At 46.2% G+C, this 27,948-nt stretch overlaps 1 protein-coding gene across 2 annotated transcripts in view; it reads right to left on the minus strand.

The window, feature by feature from the left end:
- LOC147105870 (uncharacterized) overlaps positions 1 to 27,948 on the minus strand; it is a 129,407-nt gene that overhangs the window by 13,408 nt on the left and 88,051 nt on the right. For both annotated transcript variants that reach the window (XM_086010693.1, XM_086010692.1), the window contains exons 15-20: positions 23,370 to 24,468; positions 16,497 to 16,971; positions 7,583 to 7,679; positions 5,189 to 5,359; positions 1,420 to 3,503; positions 176 to 301 (exon numbers count right to left, since the gene is read on the minus strand). In XM_086010693.1, coding sequence (XP_085866819.1) covers positions 176 to 301; positions 1,420 to 3,503; positions 5,189 to 5,359; positions 7,583 to 7,679; positions 16,497 to 16,971; positions 23,370 to 24,468 — 4,052 coding nt within the window. The remainder of the gene's footprint in view (positions 1 to 175; positions 302 to 1,419; positions 3,504 to 5,188; positions 5,360 to 7,582; positions 7,680 to 16,496; positions 16,972 to 23,369; positions 24,469 to 27,948) is intronic.

Raw genomic sequence — 27,948 nt, forward strand, 5'->3', positions numbered from 1 at the left:
CAGGTCCAATGTTAAAATCAATACAAGAAACTGATGCCAGGGTCCTCGTAGGTTTCACACCCGATGCTTGCATACTCTGGAAGCAACCAGTCTCGAATGTGCATCCTATATGAAAAGAAACTTAAGTCTTTGCTATGCATGTTTTAGGTGCTTTGGGAGGTGCTGGGGCACTCACCTGATGCAAGTGTGCAGATATGTCCTCATTTCTAATAATAATGAGCACTTTCCCGGAATGATGCGGCTGTATCATAGACAGATCCAATGCTCCAATTTCCATGTGGCCTTCTTTCTTCAGAACTTCCTGAAACATTAGTGGGGGTTGACGTAAGAAAAATACTAGGCACTTGGTCTAAGCGTTAAACAAAGCTTTAATCAACTGTTTTACAACATGGAGGTCTAGTTGTGTCCTTCACTAGTTCCTGTTAAGAATGTCCTGCGCAAACTGGGCCCGTGCCCGAGTATTTATACTCTCCCTGGACAGCGCCACCCGTAGGCTGCTCAGCATTATTTCCTAAGTCTTTCTTTCATGAATGACTGATTCATGTCAGGGGTGATTAAATAGACAAACATGATTTTAGGCATCTGACGGAAGCTTTATGGGCGATTGCTGAAAGGCAAGAGGTAACAGAGGAAAGGTGCCGTTTATGACCTTGCCTATCTTGATGTTTAACCTGCGGAAACGACAATGAAACATTCTTCTAATGCTGTTTGGCAGAACCAAGAGGGAGAGCGACAGTAAAGCTCAATGCCGTCCAATACTTTGCAGTGACTGCAGAAAATATGAATGAGAAAAGGCCGTTCAGCACATCAAGCCTACAGGACAGTGAGCAGTATGAGGACATGCACTAACGGTGTCAGCCATGGCTCAGTTGGTAGCATTCTTGCCTCTGAGTCAGAAGGTTGTGGGTTCATAGTCCCACTCCAGGGACTTGAGCACAAAAGTCTAGGCTGATACTGCAGTGCAGGGCTGAAGAAGTGCTGCACGGTCGGAGATGCCATCTTTCGGATGAGACGTTAAATCGAGGCCCTGTCTGCTCTCAGGTGGATGTAAAAGATCCCGTGGCACTATTTCGAAGAAGAGCAGGGGAGTTATCCCTGGTGCCCTGGCCAATATTTATCCCTCAACCAACATCACTAAAACAGATTATCTGGTCATTATCACATTGCTGTTTGTGGGAACTTGCTGTGTGCAAATTGGCTGCCGCGTTTCCCACATTACAACAGTGCCTACACTTCAAAAACGTACTTCATTGGCTGTAAAGCGCTTTGAGACGTCCGGTGGTCGTGAAAGGCGCTATAGAAATGCAAATCTTTCTTTCGATGTGAGCATGGGGGTTTATAATGGATGAAGTCGGCGCAGATGCAAGATGAGTTTTTTTAATATACTAATAGATCTAAAATAACGAAAAGTATAATTACCTTAATTTCCTTAAAGAATGGGTCAGAACTTGTCTCACTGACATAAAACTTGTACGTGCCTTTCCAGGATTCCTTTACAACTTCGTTCAAATTCTGGTGCAAATCGCTGCACAGCTGAGTTATTAGGCGCAGAAATGGATCGACTCTTTTCCTCCGGTCACCTTGAAGCTCTTTGCATCCCTTCCGCTTCACCTTTGACAGCTCCTGAGCAAACACAGGCCCTTTCTCCCCAGCAGAACGCGGCTTGCTTGGCATTCTACCTGCGGGTTCAATGGAGTCGCGACTCGGGGCGTGAGACTGGTTGCACGGCCTTTTGCGATTATTGGCGTAGCTCGCGCAACTTTTAGGTTTGTAGGCTGCAACGCCTTCTTGTTGCCAGTGCCAGAGCTCGTCTTCTCGAATAGTCCAATGCGGTATTTGCGTTTTATTACGCAAGCGCCTTCCAGTGCATTGGTCAGCCTCTCGGCACGATATCGTCACAGTCAAGGGGATTCTCCTCCCACCGAGTCTCCCACTGGAAACTGTTTGGATGTTCTTCCTCCTCAAAGCCGTTTTGCTTCCATCCCTCGAAGACGAGAAGGCGCTTGTATACGGTGCGGCAAGTGCTCTGCTTACCAAACTGTTAAGATCCCGAGAAAAATGGATGTACTCCAAGTCGAGAATTTTCTGAATCGGACTGCTCTTGCTCCAATATCGTGTGTCCCACTGTCCCAAAGGTTGTGGCGCGCTCATAACGAAGCCTTTCTTTTTGCAGTGACAAAATGTCCTTGTGATTCTTTCGCATGGAAATGGCCGACTGGGTTTGTGTTGTGCCTCTGCGGTGACAGTGAAGTTTCGGTAGACTTTCTGCCTGCCAAAAGGATCTGGAATTTGAATAACCGGAGGCACAGTGTTATCGCTGTCGCTCATCTCCGCTGCCATGTTACTTTCTTCAAAGACGTGTGGTAAATAGTTCAGGTCAACAGTTCTCGTCTGCAGATGCCCACCGTTGGTGCTCCACCTCTGTGTGGAATTTCCAAGTTCTGAATCTATATCAGAAGAGCACTGGACTTTCTCTCTGTGCCCTTTTCTTTTTCTTTTCCTCTTCCGACTCCTTCTCCTGGGCATTTTTGTGTTTTCGGAAAAATCTCCAGCACCCGGCTGAATTTCAGCATCCAAACCTTCTGAAAAGCCTTCCAGGGTAAAAACAGGTCCCTTGGAAACATAACGGCCACAATCAGATCTTTCAGAATTCGTGTCAAAGTCATTACACTGGTTCACCGTTTCAAATTCCTTCTCCCTTGGCTGAGCACTCGAGCTTTCCACACTGTTGTGACTAGAGGGAGCTTGAGGTTTTACCTGGCTTGTACATTCGTCACCTGGGGACATGCATTCCAACTCGTCTGGAAATTCGGGATCGGGATCACTTGCAACCTCCACCTCCCCCAGCAACTTTCCGACTCTTGGTCTCTTCCTCTGCATTTCTGTATCATCTCTGATCAGCTGTTTCTCCGTACAGGTTTCAACAAGGGAACAAGTGCTCCCTTTCTCCAAGGGCCCATCTGTATTGTCCAATGGATTGCCGGGACTCAAACTCCTGCTGCCATTGTGTGTGATGACATTTGAAGTTTCAGAAGTGTTTACAGTGTTAATACTTAGTACATCTTTTGTGAAAGGAAAGCTTTGTGATACAGCATCAGTATGGTCAACCCCATCTGATTTATCCTGTGACACATCTCTTTCAGTTGCAAGCCTGTCTTTGACGGTTCCCAAGTCTTCTGTGCACGTTGCATTTTCAATATCCTCTGAAGCAGTGAGATTATCGAAGCATTTGGTCTGAAATCTGTTTTCACTCAATTCATTCAGCTCTTGCCAACTCCCTGAAGCATCAGCATTCCTCGAGTTCATGTTTTCTTTACTCAGAGACGGCTTCTGTGCTTGCAACTGAATACCAAGTACCTCTCTAATAACCGAAGATTGTCGAATGATTCCCAGCTGACCATTTTCAATCCCAGGATCATCTACATTGTCCGCACTGCTTGGCTCCTCCTCAACAGAAATTGGACATGTTGAAGGCTGCGCTGAGGAACTCTGGCTCTCCGTTACTTAACAGGAAAAGATACAGATTCAATTAATCACTTGGAAATATTATTTATGCTTTGCTGTTGCGGATACAGAGTAAAAACAAATCAACTTTGTTCACTAGGGGCATTGTAGTTGTTCTCCTTTATGTAGCTCTTTGTTTCAATTGCTAACTGCGCTGTGACTGTTCATTAATAGATTGGGAGAAGGGGAAGTGCAACGAGACCTGGGTGTCCTTGTGCACCAGTCGCTGAAGGTAAGCATGCAGGTGCAGCAGGCGGTTAAGAAGACAAATGGTATGTTGGGCCTTCATAGCGAGAGGATTCGAGTACAGGAGCAAGGATGTCCTGCTGCAGTTATACAGGGCCTTGGTGAGACCACACCTTGAGTATTGTGTGCAGTTTTGGTCGCCTTATCTGAGGAAGGATGTTCTTGCCATGGCGAGAGTGCAGCGAAGATTCACCAGACTGATACCTGGGATGGCAGGAATGATGTATAGAGAGAGATTGGGTCGATTAGGCTTGTATTCGCTGGAGGAGTTTAGAAGAATGAGAGGGGATCTCATTGAAACGTATAAAATTCTAACAGGACTAGACAGACTAGATGCAGGAAGGACGTTCCCGATGGTGGGGGAGTCCAGAACCAGGGGTCACAGTCTAAGGATAAGAGATAAACCATTTAGGACTGAGATGAGAAGAAATTTCTTCACCCAGAGAGTGGTGAACCTGTGGAATTCTCTACCACACAAGGCAGTTGAAGCCAATTCATTAAATATATTCAAGAAGGAGTTAGATATATTTCTTAAGGCTAAAGGGATCAAGCGATATGGGAGAAGGCAGGGACAGGGTACTGAATTTGGATGATCAGCCATGATCTCATTAAATGGCGGAGCAGGCTCGAGGGGCCGAATGGCCTACTCCTGCTCCTATCTTCTATGTTTCTATGTAATACTAAAATCGTGCCTCATCCATTAGAAATGGCCTGGTAAGCCCCGCCAAATCTGAACCCCATTTTGTGTCTGGGATTGGAATGATAAAACTCCATTTGTTTAAATTGTACATAATTGAATTGCAGCACTGCACTACAATTTGCACTTCCGACTGCCAAAAGAACGGCGTTAAAATTTTTTACCCTGAAGGAACTTTTGACTGGATGGCTTCGGCAGCGTGCAGAGGAGGAAGGAGGAGGGTGGGCTAAGGGGGGGGGGGGGGAGGAGTCTAGGGGCAACCGCGTGGGGGCAGGAAGAGAAGCCATTGCTGGGCATGGTTTGTCGGCAACTGGACAGGCAAGAAGTGAACCAAGCGAGGGCAGTCCCGTGTAGTTTTCAATCGCTGTGAAAACTAGCCCGCCACGTGTGAAGACTACAGGGAAAATTCAACGGTCTTTAGCACCAATTCTCTGACCCACACTCCCTTCAAGTGCACCTCCCGGCTGGGGGAGCATGGGCTCAGTGAATTCACCCTCATAAATAAAGGAGAGTCAGTATTGCATACATTCACCTACAACGTACACTTTCACTTGAATAAACTTGCACGTTTTCCACATTTTACAAAACAAGTTCAACTCACATTCAAGAACGACAGTAACAAATCATCGGAAAAAACTGTGGGCACACCCCAGTTCACTGCATGTAGTCCTGGTGATAAACACTGTTTATAGCGACTTATTTTTCTTAACAACAAAGTATTTGCTCAGTTATCAGGGTTACCTTCAGACTCATCCTGTGCATGTTGCTGAATAATTTCAGTTTCTTTTGTAACAGAACTGGTCTCGCTGTCGTCTGTTTGACTTGTATCCAGAAACTCTGTCTCTGACAAACTTCCTGTAGCTGTATCCTGGACGGCCTTGTACAGTATTATGTCAGTCACGCTTCTTCCATCTGTTGAATGTACGTTGCAAGTACTGTTAACATTTCCCAACAATCAAAAGCAACCCCATCTAAAGAATTACTTCATAAAATTAACTTCAAAATTAAAATGGTAGTTCAGGCTGTGAAGAGACAGAACCAGAAGAGTCATTTTTTCAAGGCAATGTGATGCCTCACTGGACTGAAAAGTGTGGGTCAGAGATCAGGCTAGAACACTGTAGCCCCGATTCTCTAACCCACTCTCACAAAAACTGTCTCCCAGCCAAAACAGCAACAAAAAATGAAGAGTCAAGTAATCGACAAGTGAAGATTTCCAACCCAATAAAAAGTGAGCCAGAAACGCCAATATTTAACTATCTGTTCCTCCTTAACAAAAAAGGATATTGGTAATTTCAAAAAAAGCATACGATTCTCTAAGCAAGAAGGCAGGCAGGTCAACTGCAACTTAGACTAGGAGCTCTCCAAAGTAGGTCGCGGGCAAAGGTGTCCAATCTGCAGCCTGTAGGCCACAAGTAGCTTCCCGAGCCCTGGCAGTATCTCCCTATGAACCCCGGCAAACTCCATTTTATTGCTCATTATGTTCACTACTTGCTGGTTTGTCTTCAGGATGGAGGGGGGGGAGGAGGAGGAGGAGGAAGGGTTCTTCTGACGGGAGTTCTACCACAGAGAAAAGTCAGACAGAAAGGAATGGGCCTGCTACACAGTCTCGATTGTTCTCGTTTATCATTGCAGTGGGGAAAGAGTTAAACTGACATCGCTGGCAGTTTCACTGAATGGTGTAATAAAGACCATCTTTTTCTAAGTTGCTGAATTGGCAGTGGAGATAACTTGGCCGGACATGGAACCATAAGAGGCCTAAGAGGGTGTAAGTTCTGTTCTGGCAGGAAAGTAAAACAATGAAAGAGGCCTAGAGAGGCAGAAAAGGAGGACAATGAACCAGAAGTAAAATGTTGATGAGACCCATCTGGCATAAACAAAGGTCATAGGTGCAACAACAGTTTGGGCGATAACGGCCGATAATAAAGGCGGTACTTTAATGTAACGCGGGATAGGCAACCAATCAGTGAAGATTCATGCGGGCCAAGGTCCAATCAGGTGGCAGGAATTAATTTTGACATGTGTGTTGTAATGTATAAAAATGTAGTGTTTGCTGTACCAATTTGGAACGGTCTGGCTAAGACAGCGCAGACTGTTTCCCCACCGGTGTAATAAAGACAACTTGACTATCGATCTGAAACCTTGTGTCGAGTGTTGGTTTAAAATAATCCACAACAATCAGAATATGGAAAGTGTGATTCTTAACGCCTCAATAGTGGATAAGACCGAAATCAAGACATCTGGGATGCATGGAAAGAACAACTTTCTACGTGGCTCCAAAGGCTCGGTGGTAGAAGCCTGTGTGGCCCACAAAAACAAAGTTTGGACACCCGTGGTCGTCTTCTTAGGCAGTCCCTCGGGAACCGAGGATGACTCGCTTCCACACTAAAAATGAGTTCTCAGGTGACTGATGAGTCCAATGCGGGACCTACAGTCTCTGTCACAGGCGGGGCAGACAGTGGTTGAAGGGGTGGGTGGGTGGGGGTGCTTGGGTTGACGTGCGCTCCTTCCGCTGTTTGCGCTTGGCTTCCACTTGCTCCCGGTGAAGAGACCCGTGGTCTAGGGTGACCAGCATTCTCGATTTCCCCTCCTTTCCCCGTTAGAAACCACGGCTCAATCCGCACAAAACGTGGGGCGTCATGGGAGGATGATATGCATCCTCCAACAATGTGCTGTGGGACATTAAAACGTCAAGATGTTGTAGCGCCTCAATTTAAAAATCTAGTAACGTTACAAAGACAACATTTCATCACAGTAAGCACTGCTGCCGTTTGGTCAACAGCATCTTTGAAAATGTGATATCACAAAACTCCAAATAAATCACTGTACTCGTGTCCTTGTGGTTCTGCGGTTTAGGAAAACCCACTCATTCCCTGAGGATCTCCTAAATCAAACGGACAAGTTACAATATGCATACAACAGCGGTTTATTAAAGTGGCTCTGATGAAAACTATTAATACCCAGCAAACAATTTGGATTATCTTCTTTAACAGGAACTTCAATACCTACAACATATTAAGCGAATTGTATATTACACTAACACTCTCTTTTTTTAAATCTAGTAGACCTAATGCTCACATCACAACCCTGTGTAAACACAACTGTGCAGCAACAGCCAGAACAGTATCAGTCCCAAACCTGATAATGGAGTTAATCTCTGATCGTGCTCCTGGCTCTCATTTTCTAATCTAGCAGCACACAGGTCATTTGTGGATTCCTGTTCATGGTACTGTTCCTAAAACAAAGTATAATTCAAAACAGTTTACAGCCGCCTGATATAACACACATTATTGCACATTTTAATTCCTTGCATCATAACTACAGTCATTAAGTCGGTCAGCTTCAATTTAGAGTTAAAATTATCTACAATTAGATACTCCTAATCCATCGGCCCTTCCCTTTAGCAATCTACTTTTCTTTACCTTAATCCTAAGGCAGGTTAACCCTTTTACCCTTCTACCTACCACCCTTATTGCCCTTGCATCAGTACCGTTTACAGTTATGGAAGTTGCTGTTGCCACCCACATTATCCATCATCTCAAAAGTTCCGGCCCAATTAATAACCACCAGTAGTTGTCCTATTGCCTACAACTGTTTATATCGTCTTGTTTCAATCGGTATTCTGGGAGACCAAATACCTACAAAAAACTGGGTCTGTAACCTCCTCCAGCCCGGCAACCCTCTGCGCTCCTCCAATTCTGGCTTCTTGCGCATCCACCGATTTTCATCGCTCCACCATTGGCGGCTGTGCCTTCAGCGGCCTGGGCCCCGAGCTCTGGAATTCCCTCCCCAAGCCTCTCCACCCTCCTTTAAATCGCTCCTTAAAACCTATCTCGTCGAAAAATGAGCAGGCGAGATTAGCTTTCTCTTTAGGAGGGCTCGCAAGTGCAAACCAAGGTGGAAGAGGGGCAGAAAGGCGCAATCATAGAAGTCTTGAAACATCTTTGGAAAAGGACTAAAAGAATTGGCTGCTGAAGAGCAGTAAGTAGCTGACACTTCCGTTCAACAAATTTACATTCAGTAGTTTACTCCAAAAATGGGGTGAATGCCTAGAAATATTATCACATCCTTAGAGAATCGTCATTACAACTGCATTATAACATCTGGTTTCAGTTGAGTTGCATGACCCAAGGGTTTCTAGTGTGGCGTTGACTACAGGAAACTTCGCGATATCCGGCACCGACGTGATGCCGATCTATGAAAACTTCCGGACAGACCAGCACTAATGTTGAAGGATACGGAGGTTTTCATCTCCGTATCTGACAACAAACACTGTTGCTTAGCAACAGCTTGTAAACAGTCGGCCCGTACCTTGGAAGCGTCTCTGTAGCTTAGCAACAGCTTCAGAGAGGCTTTCCAGAGACTGACAGTTTAAAAAAATGCTAGAAGAAAAAAAAAGAAAAAAACCCTAACAAAACGGCTGCTGATTTCTGCCATTAGATCGAGGTTTCCGGTCATACAACCTCCGGATAAACCAAAGTTTCCTGTAATTTGAAATATGGCCTGCTTCAGAGAGATTTTTTCCTAAAAGCCAGGAATTCTGTAGAGGAACAGACCCTCACCAGCAATACAGTGGCATTCTCCATCTTGGATAGCTCGCTGAAAAACAAGGCCAATTTGAGACTTACCACATTCACGGTGGGGAACATTAGCTGCACCTTAGCACGCAAAGCCAAAGGACCCAATGATCATTAAGGGAAGAGTTGTGCATCTAAAACTCTGCTGCCCATATCTCAACTCGCACAGAGTCCCGTTCACCCATCACCCGTGCTTGCAGACCCACACTGGCTCCCGGTCCGGCAATGCCTCAATTTTAAAATTTTCATCCTGGTTTTCAATTCCCTCCATGGCCTAGCCCCTCCCTATCTCTGCAATCTGCTCCAAGCCTCCGAGTTCTCTGCACTCCTCCAATTCTGGCATCTTGAGCATCCCCGATTTTAATCGGTCCACCATTGGCAGCCGTGCTTTCAGCTGCCGAGGCCCTAAGCTCTGGAATTCCCTCCCTAAACCTCTCCGCCTCTCTCTCTCCTCCTTTTCCAAGATGCTCCTTAAAACCTACCACTTGGACCAAGCTTTTGGTCATCGATATAGGTAAAAAGCAGGATGAGGTCCTAAAAGCGGAGTATAGGGAGTTAGGAGATAAATTTAAAAATAGGACCTCAAAAGGTAGTAATCTCAGGATTGCTACCAGTGCCACGTGCTAGTCAGAGTAGAAACAGAAGGATATTTCAGATGAATACGTGGCTAGAGGAATGGTGCCAGGGGGAGGGATTCAAGTTCCTGGGACATTGGAACCGGTTCTGGGGGAGGTGGGACCAGTTCAAACCGGACGGTTTGCACCTGGGCAGGGCTGGAACCGATGTCCTAGGGGGAGTGTTTGCTAGTGCTGTGGGGGAGGGTTTAAACTAAAATGGCAGGGGGTTGGGAACCTGAGCAGGGAGACAGAGGAAAGGGAAACAAGGATAAAAGCAAAAGATAGAAAGGAGAAAAACAAAAGTGGCAGTCAGAGAAATCAATGGTTTAAATCAAACATGGCCACAGTAAATAATAATTCTAATAGGTCTAAGAGCGTTAAAAAAACAAGCCTGAAGGCTTTGTGTCTTAATGCGAGGAGCATTTGTAATAAGGTGGATGAATTGGCTGCGCAAATAGAAGTAAACAAATACGATTTGGTTGGGATTACGGAAACGTGGCTAAAGGAAGGCCAGGACTGGGAACTCAACATCCAGGGGTATTCGATATTCAGGAAAGATAGGCAAAAAGGAAAGGGAGGTGGGGTAGCATTACTGGTTAAAGAAGGGATTAACACAATTGTAATGAAGGATATTAGCTCTGATGAGGTGGAATCTGTATGGGTAGAATTCAGAAATACTAAGGGGAAAAAAACGTTAGTGGGAGTGGTTTATAGACCTCCAAACAGTAAGGCGGAGGTTGGGGATGGCATTAAAAGAGAAATTAAAGACGCGTGCAATAAGGGCACAGCAGTCATCATGGGTGACTTTAATCTACATATAGATTGGGCCAACCAAATGAGTAACAATACTGTGGAGGAGGAATTCCTGGAGTGTTTACGGGATGGTTTCCTGGACCAATATGTCGAGGAACCAACCAGAGATCAGGCCATCTTAGACTGGGTATTATGTAACGAGAAAGGATTAATTAGCAATCTTGTTGTACGAGGCCCCTTGGGCAGGAGCGATCATAATATGATCGAATTCTTCATTAAGATGGAGAATGAAGTAGTTGACTCGGAGACTAGGGTCCTCAATTTAAATAAAGGAAACTACGATGGTCTGAGGAGCGAGTTGGGTAGGATTGATTGGGGAATGGCACTCAAAGGGTTGACGGTGGATAGGCAATGGCAAACATTCAAAGACCGAATGGATGAACTACAGAATTTGTTCATCCCAGTTTGGCATAAAAATAAAACAAATAAGGTGACCCAACCGTGGCTAACAAGGGAAATTAGGGATAGCATAAGGTCCAAGGAGAGGGCATATAAATTGGCCAGAAAAAGCAATAATCCTGAGGATTGGGAGCAGTTTAGGATTCAACAAAGGAGGACAAAGGGATTAATTAAGAAAGGGGAAATAGAATATGAGAGTAAGCTTGCAGGGAACATAAAAACTGACTGTAAAAGCTTTTATAGATATGTGAAGAGAAAAAGATTGGTGAAGTCAAGCGTAGGTCCCTTGCAGTCAGAATCGGGGGAATTTATAATGGGGAACAAAGAAATGGCAGACCAACTAAATACATATTTTGGTTCTGTCTTCACAAAGGAGGACACAAATAACCTCCCAGAGATGCTGGGGAACATAGGGTCTGATGAAAGGGTGGAACTGAAAGAAATCAGTATTTGTAGGGAAATGGCGTTAGGAAAATTGATGGGACTGAAGGCCGATAAATCCCCAGGGCCTGATAATCTACATCCCAGGGTACTTAAGGAAGTGGCCCTAGAAATAGTAGATGCATTGCTGGTCATCTTCCAGAACTCGATAGACTCTGGAACGGTACCCATGGATTGGCGGGTAGCTAATGTTACCCCACTATTCAAAAAAGGTGGTAGAGAAAAGGCCGGGAATTATAGACCGGTAAGCTTGACATCGGTAGTGGGGAAAATGCTAGAGTCCATTATAAAAGATGTAATAGCAGAGCACTTGGAAAGCAGTGACTGGATCGGACAAAGTCAACATGGATTTACAAAAGGTAAATCATGCCTGACTAATCTACTGGAATTTTTTGAGGATGTAACTGGTAAAATAGATAAGGGAGAACCAGTGGATGTGGTGTATTTGGACTTTCAGAAGGCTTTCGAGAAGGTCCCACATAAGAGATTAGCGTGCAAAATTAAGGCACATGGGATTGGGGGCAAGGTATTGACTTGGATAGAGAACTGGTTGGCGGACAGAAAGCAAAGAGTTGGAATAAACGGGTCGTTTTCCGAGTGGCAGGCAGTGACTAGTGGGGTACCGCAAGGATCGGACCTAGGACCCCAGCTGTTCACAATATATATTAATTATCTGGACGAGGGAGTTGGATGTAATATCTCCAAATTTGCAGACGACACAAAGCTGGGTGGGAGGGTATGCTGTGAGGAGGATGTCGTGAAACTCCAGCACGATTTGGACAGGTTGGGTGATTGGGCAGAAACATGGCAAATGCACTATAATGTGGATAAATGTGAGGTTATCCACTTGGTGGCAAAAACAGGAAGGCAGGTTATTATTTGAATGGCAATAGATTGGGAGAAGGGGAAGTGCAAAGCGACCTGGGTGTTCTTGTACACCAGTCGCTGAAGGTAAGCATGTAGGTGCAGCAGGCGGTTAAGAAGGCAAATGGTATGTTGACCTTCGTAGCAAGAGGGTTCGAGTACAAGAACAAGGATGTCTTGCTGCAGTTGTACAGGGCCTTGGTGAGACCACACCTTGAGTATTGTGTGCAGTTTTGGTCGCCTTACCTGAGGAAGGACGTTCTTGCCATGGAAGGAGTGCAGCGAAGATTCACCAGGCTGATACCTGGGATGGCAGGAATGACGTATGAGGAGAGATTGTGTCGATTGTGCTTATACTCACTGGAGTTTAGAAGATTGAGAGGGGATCTCATCGAAACCTATAAAATGTTGTCAGGCCTGGACAGACTAGATGCAGGGCAGATGTTTCTGATGGCCGGGGAGTCCAGAACCAGGGGTCATAGTCTAAGGATAAGGGGTAAGCCATTTAGGACTGAAATGAGGAGGAATTTCTTCATCCAGAGTGGTGAACCTGTGGACTTCTCTGCCACAGAGGGCGGTGGAGGCCAGTTCATTAAGTATATTCAAGAAAGAGTTGGATATATTTCTTAAGGCTAAAGGGATCAAGGGATATGGGGAGAAGGCAGGGACCGGGTACTGAATTTGGATGATCAGCCATGATCTCATTGAATGGCGGAGCAGGCTCGAAGGGCCGAATGGCCTACTCCTGCTCCTATCTTCTATGTCTATGTTTCTATCTGCCCCGATATCTCTTTCTGTGGCCCGGTGTCACATTTTGATTGATAACTCTCCTGTGATATGCCTCGAGACGTTTTGTTACGTTAAAGGTGCTATATAAATGTAACTTCTTGTTGTTGCTTAGAGACATCGAACTATTGTGATGTTAATGTGGGACCACAATGTGCTGAGTCAGCCCTAACCAAATCTTCCCACTGCTGGCTGCAAAACTGACACAGACTGTAGACTGTTTCTCAGACTGGCTTATCCACAGAAATATGATTGCAACTCCTTCGAAGTTATACTGAAACAAAAGGCAACGGGTGACTACATCCTTAATAATTACATTGGATCAACAGCCCGTCTGGGAAAGAATCTACAGTCAGCGAGAGCTTTGCAGCCAAAGAGTTCTCTGTGTTTTAAGTATTGTGCTGGCTCATCAATGAAGTGGGACTAGATTGAAACGACAGTAAGTAAACTTCGGTTTAAAGTCTACCTTTAGAGAGAAGGCGAGTGGTGTATTATATTATACAGGAAACTTTGTGCTATCCGGCACCCACGGGACCGAGCTACTGTCGTTGCCTCAAAACTTCCGGATAGACCAGCGTCAATGTTATCAGATAGGAGCTTTTCATCTCCGTATCTGACAACAAAGACTGTTGCTTAGCAGCAGCTTGTCAGCACTCTGGCTTGGAAGCGTCTCTGAAGCTGTTGCTAAGCTACAAAGACGCTTTCCAGAGCCTGCCTGTGGAAAGAATGCTAGGAGAAGAAAAAAAACCTAACCAAAACGGCTGCTGATTTCTGCCGTTAGATCGAAGTTGCCGGACATTCAACCTCCGGATAGCACAAAGTTTCCTGTATTGAGAATGGCAGTGAAGTGTATTATACTGTTTACCCGTTTTGTTTAAATAAAACCATTTGTTGTCTTGGACAGATGAGAGAAAATGCTCAGTCCGTTTTTTGAAGTGAGGAGAATCACATGGCGACACAAGGTTCATTCCAGTAGCATAGCAAGAGTTCCTGAGTCTCGTTATCGTTAAACTGGAGTCATACCGAGCACAAAGGAAGATGGTTGTGGTGGTTGGAGGTCAAATCATCACAGCCCCAGGACATCGCTGCAAGAGTTCCTCAGGGCAATGTCCTAGGCCCAACCATCTTCAGCTGCTTCATCAATGGCCTTCCCTCCATCACAAGGTCAGAAATGGGGATGTTCGCTGATGACTGCACAGTGTTCAGCGCCATTCACAACTCCTCAGATAATGAAGCAGTCCATGCCCGCATGCAAGACCTGGACGACATTCAGGCTTGGGCTGATAAGTGGCAGGTAACATTCGCGCCACACAAGTGCCAGGCAATGACTATCTCCAACAAGCGAGCGTCTAACCACCGCCCCTTGACATTCAACGGCATTACCATTGCCGAATCCCCCACTGTCAACATCTTGGGGGTCACCATTGACCAGAAACTTAATTGGACCAGCCACATAAATACTGTGGCAACAAGAGCAGGTCAGAGGCTGGGTATTCTGCGGCGAGTGTCTCACCTCCTGACTCCCCAAAGCCTTTCCACCATCTACAAGGCACAAGTCAGGAGTGTGATGGAATACTCTCCACTTGCCTGGATGAGTGCAGCTCCAACAACACTCAAGAAGCTCAACACCATCCAAGACAAAGCAGCCCGCTTGATTGGCACCCCTTAAACATTCACTCCCTGCACCGCCGGCGGACAGTGGCTGCAGTGTGTACCATCTACAAGATGCACTGCAGCAACTCGCCAAGGCTTCTTCGGCAGCACCTCCCAAACCCACAACCTCTACAACCTAGAAGGACAAGGGCAGCAGGTGCATGGGAACATCACCACCTCCAAGTTCCTCTCCAAGTCACACACCATCCTGACTTAGAAATATATCGCCGATCCTTCATCGTCGCTGGGTCAAAATCCTGGAACTCCCTCCCTAACAGCACTGTGGGAGTACCTTCACCACACGGACTGCAGCGGTTCACCATCACCTTCTCAAGGGCAACTAGGGATTGGCAATAAATGCTAGCCTTGTCAGCGGCACCCACATCCCATGAACGAATTAAAAAAAAAAAACTAGATATTGGGCAGAAACGGATGTACTCTAGATTAAAGGACACCAGCTCCAGTTAAAAGGACTGGCTGGTGACACTGAACCCAACTATTTAGTGCAAGAACCCAAACACGTGATCTTGGGTTTCATTTTTGCTCTATTCTCATATAGCATCATAGTATAGTACAGCACAGAAGGAGGCCATTTGGCCCATCGAGTCTGCGCTGGCTCTTTCGAAGAACAATCCAGTCAGTCACACTCCCCCGCTCTTTCCCCATATCCCTGCAACTTTTTCCCCTTTAAGTATTTATCCAATTCCCTTTTGAAGGCCACTATTGAATCTGTATCCACCGCCCTGGTCAGGCAGCACATTCCAAATCCTAACCACTCGTGGCGTAAAAAAGTTTTTCCTCATGTCGCCTCTGGTTCTTTTGCCAATCACCTGAAATCTATGCCCTTCGGCCCCTCTGTCTAAATCCTTCATGACGTTAAACACCTCTTAGCCTTCTCTGCCCCAAGGAGAACAGCCCCAGCTTCTCCAGTCTATCCACGTAACTGTAATCCCTCATCCCTGGAACCATTCTAGTAAATCTCTTCTGCACCCTCTCCAAAGCCTTCACCTCTTTCCTAAAGTGCAGAGCCCAGAATTGGACACAATACTCCAGCTGAGGCTGAACTAGTGTTTATTAAAGCCAGATTATATCAAACACTGTCATTTATTACAAAGCACTAATAAGATTGAATGTGCTAATTTCCAAGTCATATTTAGAAAAAACTTCAGGTTATCCCTTGCCAAAAGTCATAGGCCTAGAAATTCAGTGGGCCTTGCGCCCACTTAGCATCTAAAGAGGTCTTTTGCGCCAGCGGGGTGGTAGCGCGGAAATTGAGTGCAGCGGTATTGGCGGCGGTAGCCGTTAGCGCTGCGCCGGGACCGATGACGTCATCGGTGTGCGCGGTGGCCCGTAACGCCCCGAAACCGCGCCGATCCCCATATTTATTTGCGCCCGCCTCCTCCGAAGTGGGCGCAAACAGCGAACAGAAAACGGGGCCGTCCTGCTGCCATAGTGGGGCGCTTTAAAGCTGAAGGTGCGGCCGGCCGCTTTTTCGGCGGCCGCCTGCCCGCACCTCCTTCCCCGGCCTCCTCCACACCCCCCCGCGGCACTGCCGGCTGGTTTCCGTGGAGCCCGGCACTTCTCCGTTGTGCCGGGCTCTTTTGCCGGCACTCGCAATCGGGGCTCCGGCCGTTGCAGGCACCTCCCCCTTAAGAGAAGGAGGAGGCCTGCAGTACCGCAGCCTGCCGCACCGCATCGGGTGGCGCTGCGGCAACTAGCGCGCCGATATTCAGTTGCAGCGCCCCAAACAGAGGCGGGCACACCCTGGTATAGCGCCCACTTCCGAATTGGGGCGCAGAAGACGAATATACGGCGTGCGCTAATGCCTCCCCACCCAGCGCTAACTTTTGGGCGCGAGCGAGCTGCCCGCGCCCAAGTGAATTTCTAGGCCATAGTACTTACCTCCTCAGCAGAGATGTCTGCAGTGTCTATAAGGCCACCACTAGAATTTTGTGCTTCTGGATCCTTCGTATTATCACAACAGACGTCACCATCACTGCCCAGTGGACCTTCTTCCTCTGGCTGAGAACTGGCCCTGGGGAGCATTTCTCCACAAGCGTTGCTGTCACAAGAAGTGACGAGATTTGAATTCTTCTCGATCCTCTTAATTACAGATGACACGATTACTCCTGCCATTTGCTGTTTTTCTGAAGTGGCTGACTCTGAGCCACTTTCAATAGAAGCAGGCTCTCCAACTCCAGCCGGCTCTTGGTGCAGATCTCCAGCAGCAGCAGGATCTAGAGTCTCAATGCGTTCCTCTACCTGCCTTATTGAGGCCTGCAGCATCATACTAGACTTGGTGTAAAAAAGCCCAATCCACATGTGAAGGATAAGTTTCACTTCCTTCATGGTCTCTTGGATAGTCGGATCCCAAGGTCTACAAAAAAGGGAGAAGGAAGAAAGCACAATTAACAGACCTTTTTTTTTTTTGGACAACCAACCTCTCAAGTTTCATAATCTTGGAAGGAAACCTAACAGAATTTACCTACGATATCACCTTCTAACCAGAGAAACCAACCCTATCCCTACCAAAATAATGACATATGTTCAATAGTAACGTTACAGAACACCTCTCCTTCCAATTTACTCTGGTCTATTTGAGATGTTTGCTGTCTACCTGGCAGCTCACCGGGAATGCTGTGAAGATTAGATACGTAGCATCTTGAGAGAACATCTGCTACCATGCTCACCCTAGGTAAAGTCCATCAACTTATGATTCGACTGCCACCTTGGTTGTTGCATTCGCAAAGCCCGACACGTCCCTTGATGGTGGATAAACCTGGTGGGGTTGAATAGCTTATTTCTGCATTCTGTCCCCAATATAGGAACAGGACGAGGTCATTCAGCCCCTCAAGCCTGTACCGCCATTCAATTAGATCAATTCAATTTTCAATTCAATTTCAATTTCATTGGTCACATAACTAAATACAAGAAGTGTAATCTAGTCAGTGAAATGCTTTGTTCTTGACGAGCCGAGAGCACCAAGCAGCAAGAACACTGAGCTGCCTGGTACGCACGGAGCTCGCAAGGACGGCAGTCATCTTCATCGGCGCCATCACAAAAAAACACATACCGACATATACACGCATACATACTTTAAATATAAATAAAGCAGACATAAAATAAATAAAAGACATAAAAAGACAGCACATAAAATGAACAAGCAATAATGTTAAAAATGTAATTTCTACAGTAATTACATTGATATTTCTACCCAGGCTTCTAGAATAATCTCTGGTTACAGGGTGGCCGCACTGGGAGAGCATCGTGAGGAACTCACAACTTATAATTAAATAAATTTAATTAATTAATTAAATTAAATAAAGTGCCCCCTCAGTCTTTCTCGATGTTTCCATCTTGGTCTCTCTCGATGTTTCCCCTCTCTCTCGATGTTTCCTCTCAGTTTTTCTCGATGTTTCCCCTCGGTTTCTTCCACACACCTGGCCTGCACATTACCCCTGGCTGTCCAACTTGGTGTCCTGGTAACCGGGTTCCGCTCCAGCTCTCATCCATCAAACTGTCACTCCAGCTCGCGACCTTCAAACTGTCCTCTCTCCAGCTCTCGACCATCATGGCTGATCTTTAGCTTAACTCCATCTACCCGCCTTGGTTCCATAATCCTTAATATCTTTGCCCAACAAAAATCCATCAATCTCCGTTTTGAAATTTTTAATTGAACCCCAGCCTCAACAGTATTTTGGGGAACAGAAGTCCAGATTTCCGCTACCCTGTGTGTGAAGAATTGCTTCCTGACATCACCCCCGAGCGGCCTGGCTCTAATTTTAAGGTTTCAATCGGTTATCTGAAATTGCTTCCTTGGACAGCGAACGCTCCTTTCCCCCACTTTGGATTCTCTTTAGACACTCCTACATGCACTAACCCTTAGTACTACTTTTCTTTTTACTTCCTCTTTCATCAGAAATAAATCTTCACATAGCCAAAATCAGATGTTGTGGAGCCAGTTTATGAAACTGCACTCCCAGCGTAGAGCCTCTCCTGTGCGAACGTTCCACATTATTTTCCGTCTGGTGAGTATTTAAACTCACTTTCGCGGGCTTTTTCTTAGAGACTGGTGAGGGAGCGGTGAGACCAGAGACCCGGTGAGTACTTAAACTCACTTTCGCGGGCTTTTTCTTAGAGGCTTACCAATTTCAGACCGGCGGCGGCGTTCCAGAGCCAGGTCACGATTCAAAACGTGACATGGGCAGGAGGGAGCAGCTGATTGGGTGAGTACGGCCAGGTTAGTTTGACAGTTAAGGTTCATAGTTTATAAAGTTTAGATGGTCTTAATTTTTTGTGGTTATAGTTTCTAATGCTAGTAACCAAGGGCCCTTGAGTATGTCATTTAATTGGTGGTATTGATTTGATTTAAGTTAATTTGAATTAATTAAAAGGGCAAGTCATGGCAGGACAGCTTGGCGCCGTAGTATGCTCCTCCTGCACTATGTGTGAAATCAGGGACACTTCCTGTGTCTCTGACGACCATGTGTGCGGGAAGTGTATCCAGCTGCAGCTACTGGCAGACTGCATTGCGGCGCTGGAGCTGCGAATCAATACATACTGGAGCATTCGCGATGCTGAGGACGTCGTGGATATCATGTTTAATGAGTTGGTCACACCGCAGGTAAAGGCTGCACAGGCAGGAAGGGAATGGGTGACTGCCAGGCAGAGTAGTAGGCGCAGGCAGGTAGTGTAGGGGTCCCCTGTAGCCATCCCCCTCTCAAACAGATACACCGCTTTGGATATTGTTGGGGAGGATGGCTTATCGGGGGAAGGCAGCAGCAAACTTCCTGGCACCATGGGTGGTTCTGCTGCACAGGACGGGGGGAAAAAGAGGGGTAGAGCTATAGTAATAGGGGATTCTATTGTAAGGGCAATAAATAGACATTTCTGCGGCCACAAACAAGACTCCAGGATGGTATGTTGCCTCCCTGGTGCAAGGGTCAAAGATGTCTTGGAGCGGCTGCAGGGCATTCTGGAGGGGGAGGGTGAACAGCCAGTTGTCGTGGTGCCTATAGGTGCCAACGATATAGGTAAAAAACGGGATGAGGTCCTAAAAGCTGAATATAGGGAGTTAGGAGGTAAATTTAAAAATAGGACCCGTGCTACCAGTGCCACGTGCTAGTCAGAGTAGAAATAGAAGGATATTTCAGATGAATACGTGGCTAGAGGAATGGTGCAAGGGGGAGGGATTCAAATTCCTGGGACATTGGAACCAGTTCTGGGGGAGGTGGGACCAGTACAAACTGGATGGTTTGCACCTGGGCAGGACCAGGACCGATGTCCTAGGGGGAGTGTTTGCTAGTGCTCTGGGGGAGGGTTTAAACTAAAATGGCAGGGGGTTGGGAACATGTGCAGGGAGACAGGGGAAAGGGAAACAAGGATAGAAGCAAAAGACAGGAAGGAGAAAAGCAAAGGTGGCAGTCAGAGAAATCAAGGGTTTAAATCAAACATGGCCACATTAAATAATAATTCTAAAAGGTCTAAGAGTGTTAAAAATACAAGCCTGAAGACTTTGTGTCTTAATGCGAGGAGCATTCGTAATAAGGTGGATGAATTAGCTGCGCAAATAGAGGTAAATGGATATGATATGATTGGGATTACGGAAACATGGCTTCAGGGTGACCAAGGCTGGGAACTCAACATCCAGGGATATTCAATATTCAGGAAAGATAGGCAAAAAGGAAAAGGAGGTGGGGTAGCATTGCTGGTTAAAGATGGGATTAACACAATAGTAAGGAAGGATATTAGCTCTGATGATGTGGAATCTGTATGGGTAGAGCTGAGAAATACCAAGGGGCAGAAAACGTTAGTGGGAGTGGTATACAGACCCCCAAACAGTAATGCGGAGGTTGGGGATGGCATCAAATGGGAAATTAGAGACGTGTGTAATAAGGGCACAGCAGTTATCATGGCTGACTTTAATCTACATATAGATTGGGCTAACCAAATTAGTAACAATACTGTGGAAGAGGAATTCCTGGAATGTATACGGGATGGTTTCCTGGACCAATGTGTCGAGGAACCAACTAGAGATCAGGCCATCTTAGACTGGGTATTATGTAATGAGAAAGGATTAATTAGCAATCTTGTTGTGAGAGGCCCCTTGGGGCAGAGCGATCATAATATGATCGAATTCTTCATTTAGATGGAGAGTGAAGTAATTGACTCAGAGACTAGGGTCCTGAATTTAAATAAAGGAAACTATGATGGTATGAGGCGCGAGTTGGGTAGGATTGATTGGGGAATGTTACTCAATGGGTTGACGGTAGATAGGCAATGGCAAACATTCAAAGATCACATGGATGAACTACTAAATTTGTTCATCCTTGTTTGGCATAAAAATAAAACAAAAAAGGTGACTCAACCGTGGCTAACACAGGAAATTAGGGATAGCATAAGATCCAAGGAGAGGACATATAAATTGGCCAGAAAAAGCAGCAAACCGGAGGACTGGGAGCAGTTTAGGATTCAGCAAAGGAGGACAAAGGGATTAATTAAGGGGAAAATAGAGTATGAGAGTAAGTTTGCAGGGAACATAAAAACTGAGTGTAAAAGCTTCTATAGATATGTGAATAGAAAAAGATTGGTGAAGTCAAGCATAGGTCCCTTGCAGTCAGAATCAGGGGAATTTATAATGGGGAACAAAAAAATGGCAGACCAATTAAATACATACTTTGGTTCTGTCTTCACAAAGGAGGACACAAATAACCTCCCAGAGATGTCAGGGAACATAGGGTCTGATGAAAGGGTGGAACTGAAAGAAATCAGTATTTGTAGGGAAATGGCGTTAGGAAAATTGATGGGACTGAAGGCCGATAAATCCCCAGGGCCTGATAATCTACATCCCAGGGTACTTAAGGAAGTGGCCCTAGAAATAGTAGATGCATTGCTGGTCATCTTCCAGAACTCGATAGACTCTGGAACGGTACCCATGGATTGGCGGGTAGCTAATGTTACCCCACTATTCAAAAAAGGTGGTAGAGAAAAGGCGGGGAATTATAGACCGGTAAGCTTGACATCGGTAGTGGGGAAAATGCTAGAGTCCATTATAAAAGATGTAATAGCAGAGCACTTGGAAAGCAGTGACAGGATCGGACAAAGTCAACATGGATTTACAAAAGGTAAATCGTGCTTGACTAATCTACTGGAATTTTTTGAGGATGTAACTGGTAGAATAGATAAGGGAGAACCAGTGGATGTGGTGTATTTGGACTTTCACAAGGCTTTCAAGAAGGTCCCGCACAAGAGATTAGCATGTAAAGTTAAGGCACAGGGGATTGGGGGCAAGGTACTGACTTCGATAGAGAACTGGTTGGCAGACAGGAAGCAAAGAGTTGGAATAAACGGGTCTTTTTCCGAGTGGCAGGCAGTGACTAGTGGGGTACCGCAGGGATCGGTGCTAGGACCCCAGCTATTCACAATATATATTAATGATCTAGACGAGGGAACTAGATGTAATATCTCCAAGTTTGCAGATGACACAAAGCTGGGTGGGCGTGTGTGCTGTGAGGAGGATGCTGAGAAACTGCAGTATGATTTGGACAGGTTGGCGATTGGGCAGATGCATGATAATGTGGGTAAATGTGAGGTTATCCACTTGGTGGCAAAAACAGGAAGGCAGATTATTATCTGAACGGCAATAGATTGGGAGAAGGGGAAGTGCAACGAGACCTGGGTGTCCTTGTGCACCAGTCGCTGAAGGTAAGCATGCAGGTGCAGCAGGCGGGTAAGAAGGCAAATGGTATGTTGGCCTTCGTAGCAAGAGGGTTTGAGTACAGGAACAAGGATGTCTTGCTGCAGTTGTACAGGGCCTTGGTGAGACCACACCTTGAGTATTGTGTGCAGTTTTGGTCGCCTTATCTGAGGAAGGATGTTCTTGCCATGGAGGGAGTGCAGCGAAGATTCACCAGACTGATACCTGGGATGGCAGGAATGACGTATGAGGAGAGATTGGGTCGATTGGGCTTATACTCGCTGGACTTTTGCAGAATGAGAGGGGATCTCATTGAAACTTATAAAATTCTAACAGGACTAGACAGACTAGATGCAGGAAGGATATTCCTGATGGCAGGGGAGTCCAGAACCAGGGGTCACAGTCTAAGGATAAGGGGTAAGCCATTTAGGACAGAGATGAGGAGGAATTTCTTCACCCAGAGAGTGGTGAACCTGTGGAATTCTCTACCACAGAAGGCAGTTGAGGCCAATTCATTAAATATATTCAAGAAGGAGTTAGATATATTTCTTAAGGCTAAAGGGATCAAGGGATATGGGGAGAAGGCAGGGACAGGGTACTGAGTTTTCATGATCAGCCATGATCTCATTGAATGGCGGAGCAGGCTCGAGGGGCCGAATGGCCTACTCCTGCTCCTATCTTCTATGTTTCTATGTCCATTCATGGACAGAAAGTGATGGGTAACGTATGCCTGAATTCTCAATATGTGCTCCCGTCAGGTGAGGCTGTGCTCTGGGAGAGCAACTGCATCAAGTTACCCCATCTAATCTTCACTTTATCCACCTCTTGCAAATATTCTTGACGTACAAGTTAAAAGCTGCTTCATGTACAAATCGGTAATGTAACCAAGAACATTTAACAGAAATCTCCAAACCTGTGAAATACCCATGTACATTATATGAAGGAATTACAATAAATGTTACATGAAGATTTTTTTCCCCATTAGAAACGGATAACGCACTCCTGCAAGTCAAAATCTAAGATAGTTAAAACCCACTGTTGTATTACTTCCTCATTTCTGAAAGCTTTAAACAACTTACCCATGAAGAGCCCGACTCACAGATTTCTCCAGTGAATCATTGGTATACTTGCTGTCCCACTGGAACAAATATGGCCCTTTCCATTCAAATGTCACCTGCACAGTGTCCTTTTCCTCGTGTATGCAGCGAGACTGTTGGAACTTTTCATCAAACTCAGTCCAAGTATAATCGACCATCTGACCATATTTTCTCAGCGCACCATTTTTCTTCTGTGGATCTGGTGCACAATTTGCAAGATTTGTACAACAGGTGTCGTCGCGTCTGAAAGGCAGCACTCTTCCAACCAACGTTCCTTCCTCATAACTTCTTTCCTCATCCCTGGAGCAAGCCTCAGCCTGTGACAGCGAAGCCGAGCATCTTTTCTCACTCTCCACGTGCGCCGACGTAGACTGAAAGACCACGTCCTCTTTCTCGGACGGCACAGGGTTAGCAACAGCTAAACACACAGGTTCTCGAACCCTGGGTGGCCGGGAATATGAATGGTCTCCAAAGAGGTGGGTGGCGCGAGGATTAGCTGAAGGTCGGTGAGCCGGTTCCTTCGGCACACGAGTCTGATAATTATGCATGTGCAACATTCCTCGGTTAGAAGCACCGGATGCTACGCAAGGAAAATGTTGTGAACTCAGAGATGCGGCAGAATGGGATGGCTGACTTTCAGAAAATTCTCCACTTGCGTCTTGGTTGCTCTCTGCTACAGATGGTACCCTTGGTTCTGTATTAGGCAAACATTCACTGTACTTGGGACAACGGTTTAATTGCCTGTTGCTCCCAGGGGAACTAGTTTTGTTGGAAGCTCGCTTCCCAGGTGCCTGATGCAACGCCAAGGTGCGTTTCTGCTTAGACCTCGGTAGTGCTGCAATAGCGGAGCTGATTGCAAGATCAGCAAGAATGTTTAGCGCATCCGTTTCTCCTATATCGGTGCCAACACACTCCTGCGGTACCCGGCTTGCCACCTCTGGAGTTTTCTTTGCACGCATCTTATTTGAGCCGGCGCCCAAGGACAGGGGCTGCAGGGAGGCAGGTTCATCGTCAACATCGTTTTTCTCCACAATGCTCCAGGTACAGACACCATATCTCGAAATCTGCTCCTTGTTTACTTCTGTAACACAAACCGCCAGGTTAAAAAATCAGTCGCCGTAGGATAGATGGATAACTGTCTATACACTGACAGCAAAAAAAGAGACTTGCATTTATATAGCGCCTTTCCCAACCACCGGACATCCCAAAGAGCTTTACAGCCAATGAAGTACTTTTGAAATGTAGTCACTGTTGTAATGTAGGAAACGCGGCAGCCAATCTGCACACAGCAAGCTCCCACAAACAGCAACGTGATAATGACCAGATCATCTCTTTTTAGTGATGTTGATTGAGGGATAAATATTGGCCCCAGGACACCGGGGATAACTCCCCCTGCTCTTCTGCAAAACAGTGCCTTGGGATTTTTTGCATCCACCCGAGAGGGCAGACGGGGCCCCGGTTTAACGCCTCATCTGAAAGACGGCACCTTCGACAGTGCAGCACTCCCTCAGCACTGCACTGGAACGTCGGCCTAGATTTTTGTGCAAAAGTCTTTGGAGTGGGACCTGAACCCACAACCTTCTGACTCAGAGGCGAAATGCGAAACTGAGCCACGGCTGACACTATTTATATAGCAGCTTTAATGTAGTAAAACGTCCCAAGGCGCTTCACAGGAGGATTATAAAACAAATCTGACACCGAGCCACATAAGGAAAAATTTGGGTAGATGACCAAAAGCTTGGTCAAAGAGGTAGGTTTAAAAGAGCGTCTTAAAGGAGGAGAGGGAGGTAGAGAGGCGGAGAGGTTTAGGGAGGCAATTCCAGAGCTTAGGGCCTTGGCAGCTGAAGGCACGGCCACCAATGGTGAAGCAATTAATATCAGGGATGCTCAAGGGGCCAGAAGTAGGGGAGTACATAAGAACATAAGAAATAGGAGCAGGAGGAGGCCATTCGGGCCTTCGAGCCTGCCCCACCATTCAATAAGATCATGGCTGATCTTCTGCCTCAACTCCATTCACCAGCCCTATCGCCATATCCCTTGATGCCCTTACTAGTCAGAAATCTATTGACTTCTGTTTTGAATATACCCAATGACTGAGCCTCCACAGCCCTCTGGGGTAGAGAATTCCAAAGATTCACCACCCTCTGTGAAGAAATTTCTTCTCATCTCAGTCCTGAATGGCCTACCCTTTATCTTGAGGCTGTGGCCCCTGGTTCTAAACTCCCCAACCAAGGGAAACATTCTCCCAGCATCCACCCCATCAAGCCCTGTAATAATTTTGTATGCTTCAATGAGATCCCCTCTCATTCGTCTGAATTCAAGAGAATACAGGCCTAGTTTACTCGATCTCTTCTCATACGACAGTCCCGCCATCCCAGGAATCAATCTCGTGAACCTTCGTTGCAGTCCCGCTATGGCAAGTATATCCTTCCTTAGGTAAGGAGAGCAAAATTGTACACAGTACTCCGGGTGTGGTCTCACCAAGGCCCTATGTAATTGGAATAAGACTTCTTTACTCCTGTATTCAAATCCTCTTGTAATGAAGGCCAGCATACCATTTGCCTTCCTAATGGCTTGCTGCACCTGCACATTCACTTTCAGTGACTCATGTACAAGGACACCCTGGTGCCTTTGAGCATCTGCATTCCCCAATCTTTCACCATTTAGGAAATACTCTGCCTTTCTGTTTTTTCTTCCAAAATGGATAACTTCACATTTATCCACATTATAATCCATCTGCCATGTTCTCGCCCACTCACTGAGCCTGTCGAGATCGCCTTGAAGCCTCTTCACATCCTCTTCGCAACTGACACTGCCACCTAGCTTGGTGTCATCAGTAAATTTGGAAATGTTACATTTAGTCCCCTCATCCAAATCATTGATATAGATTGTGAATAGCTGGGGCCCAAGCACCGATCCTTGCGGTACCCCACTAGTCACAGCCTGCCATCCTGAAAAAGACCCGTTTATCCCTACTCTTTGTTTTCTGTCTGTTAACCAATTCTCAATCCATGCTAGTATATTACCCCCAATTCCATGTGTCCTAACTTTGTTCACCAACCTCCTGTGTGGGGCCTTATCGAAGGCCTTCTGAAAATCCAAATACACCACATCTACCGGTTCCCCTTTGTCTAATCCAATCGTTACATCCTCAAAGAACTCCAATAGGTTTGTCAAACAGGACTTCCCTTTCATAAATCCATGTTGACTCTGCCCAATCTTACTATTAGTTTCTAAGTGCCCAGTTATTGCATCCTTTATAATAGATTCCAGCATTTTCCCAACTACTGATGTGAGGCTAACAGGTCTGTAGTTCCCTGTTTTCTCTCTCCCTCCTTTCTTAAATAGCAGGGTTACATTTGCTATCCTCTAATCTGCAGGAACCGTTCCAAAATCTATAGAATTTTGGTAGTGCAGATATCTCGGAGGGTTGTGAGGCTGGAGGAGATTTCAGAGATAGGGAGGGGGGCGAGGCCATGGAGGGATTTGAAAACAAGGATGAGAATTTTAAAATTGCGGCGTTGCTAAGCAATAGAAACCAGCAACAAGAGAGAGAGGGAAAGCAATCATTTTTTGGGGTCAGCCAGGCGTCCAACACATATGGAAGTCTGTCACTGCCACTTTAAAGCAATTACCATGCCTTGCCTCTCAAGAATCCAGGTCTAGAGCCTTCTTCTACAGGCACGTGGGTCCTAGAAACTATCAGAGAGGGCCACATTCTTCATTTTAGAAGCACACTGCCAAGATCCTGCAAGATGATCAGACTGGGCCGCTTGCAGAACCTAACCACTGTCAACATTGTCAACTTAGACAGACAAGCAATTAACATTAGGGACAATAGCAGAGAGTTCACCTCAACAGGAGCAAACAGGTTCCTGCTCCAGACATTTTGTAGCACCCACAAAGATGGGGATTCAGGCCTATTTTATGCCTTAGGGTGCTAAACAGATTCTGAAAGCGCAAGATAGTTAAGACGTTACCACAGGTCATGCAGTTTGCCCAGGGTACTGGTTATTTTTTTTTATTATTCGTTCATGGGATGTGGGCGTCGCTGGCAAAGCCAGCATTTATTGCCCATCCCTAGATGCCCTTGAGAAGGTGGTGGTGAGCCGCCTTCTTGAATCGCTGCAGTCCGTGTGGTTAAGGTGTTCCCACAGTGCTGTTAGTGAGGGAGTTCCAGGATTTTGACCCAGCGACGATGAAGGATCGGCCGATATACTTCCAAGTCAGGATGGTGTGTGACTTGGAGGGGAACTTGGAGGTGGTGGTGTTCCCATGCGCCTGCTGCCCTTGTCCTAGGTGGAAGAGGTCGCGGGTTTGGGAGGTGCTGCCGAAGAAGCCTTGGCGAGTTGCTGCAGTGCATCTTGTAGATGGTACACACTGCAGCCACGGTGCGCTGGTGGTGGAGGGAGTGAATGTTTAAGGTGGTAGAGGGGGTGCCAATCATGCAGGCTGCTTTGTCCTGGATGGAGTCGAGCTTCCCGAGTGTTGTTGGAGCTGCACTCATCCAGGCAAGTGGAGAGAATTCCATCACACTCCTGACTTGTGCCTTGTAGATGGT

The sequence above is a fragment of the Somniosus microcephalus genome, chromosome 17 (genome assembly GCF_052327205.1).
Source record: "Somniosus microcephalus isolate GS21.2 chromosome 17, FLI_Smic_1.0, whole genome shotgun sequence".
In the NCBI taxonomy this organism is placed as follows: domain Eukaryota; kingdom Metazoa; phylum Chordata; class Chondrichthyes; order Squaliformes; family Somniosidae; genus Somniosus; species Somniosus microcephalus.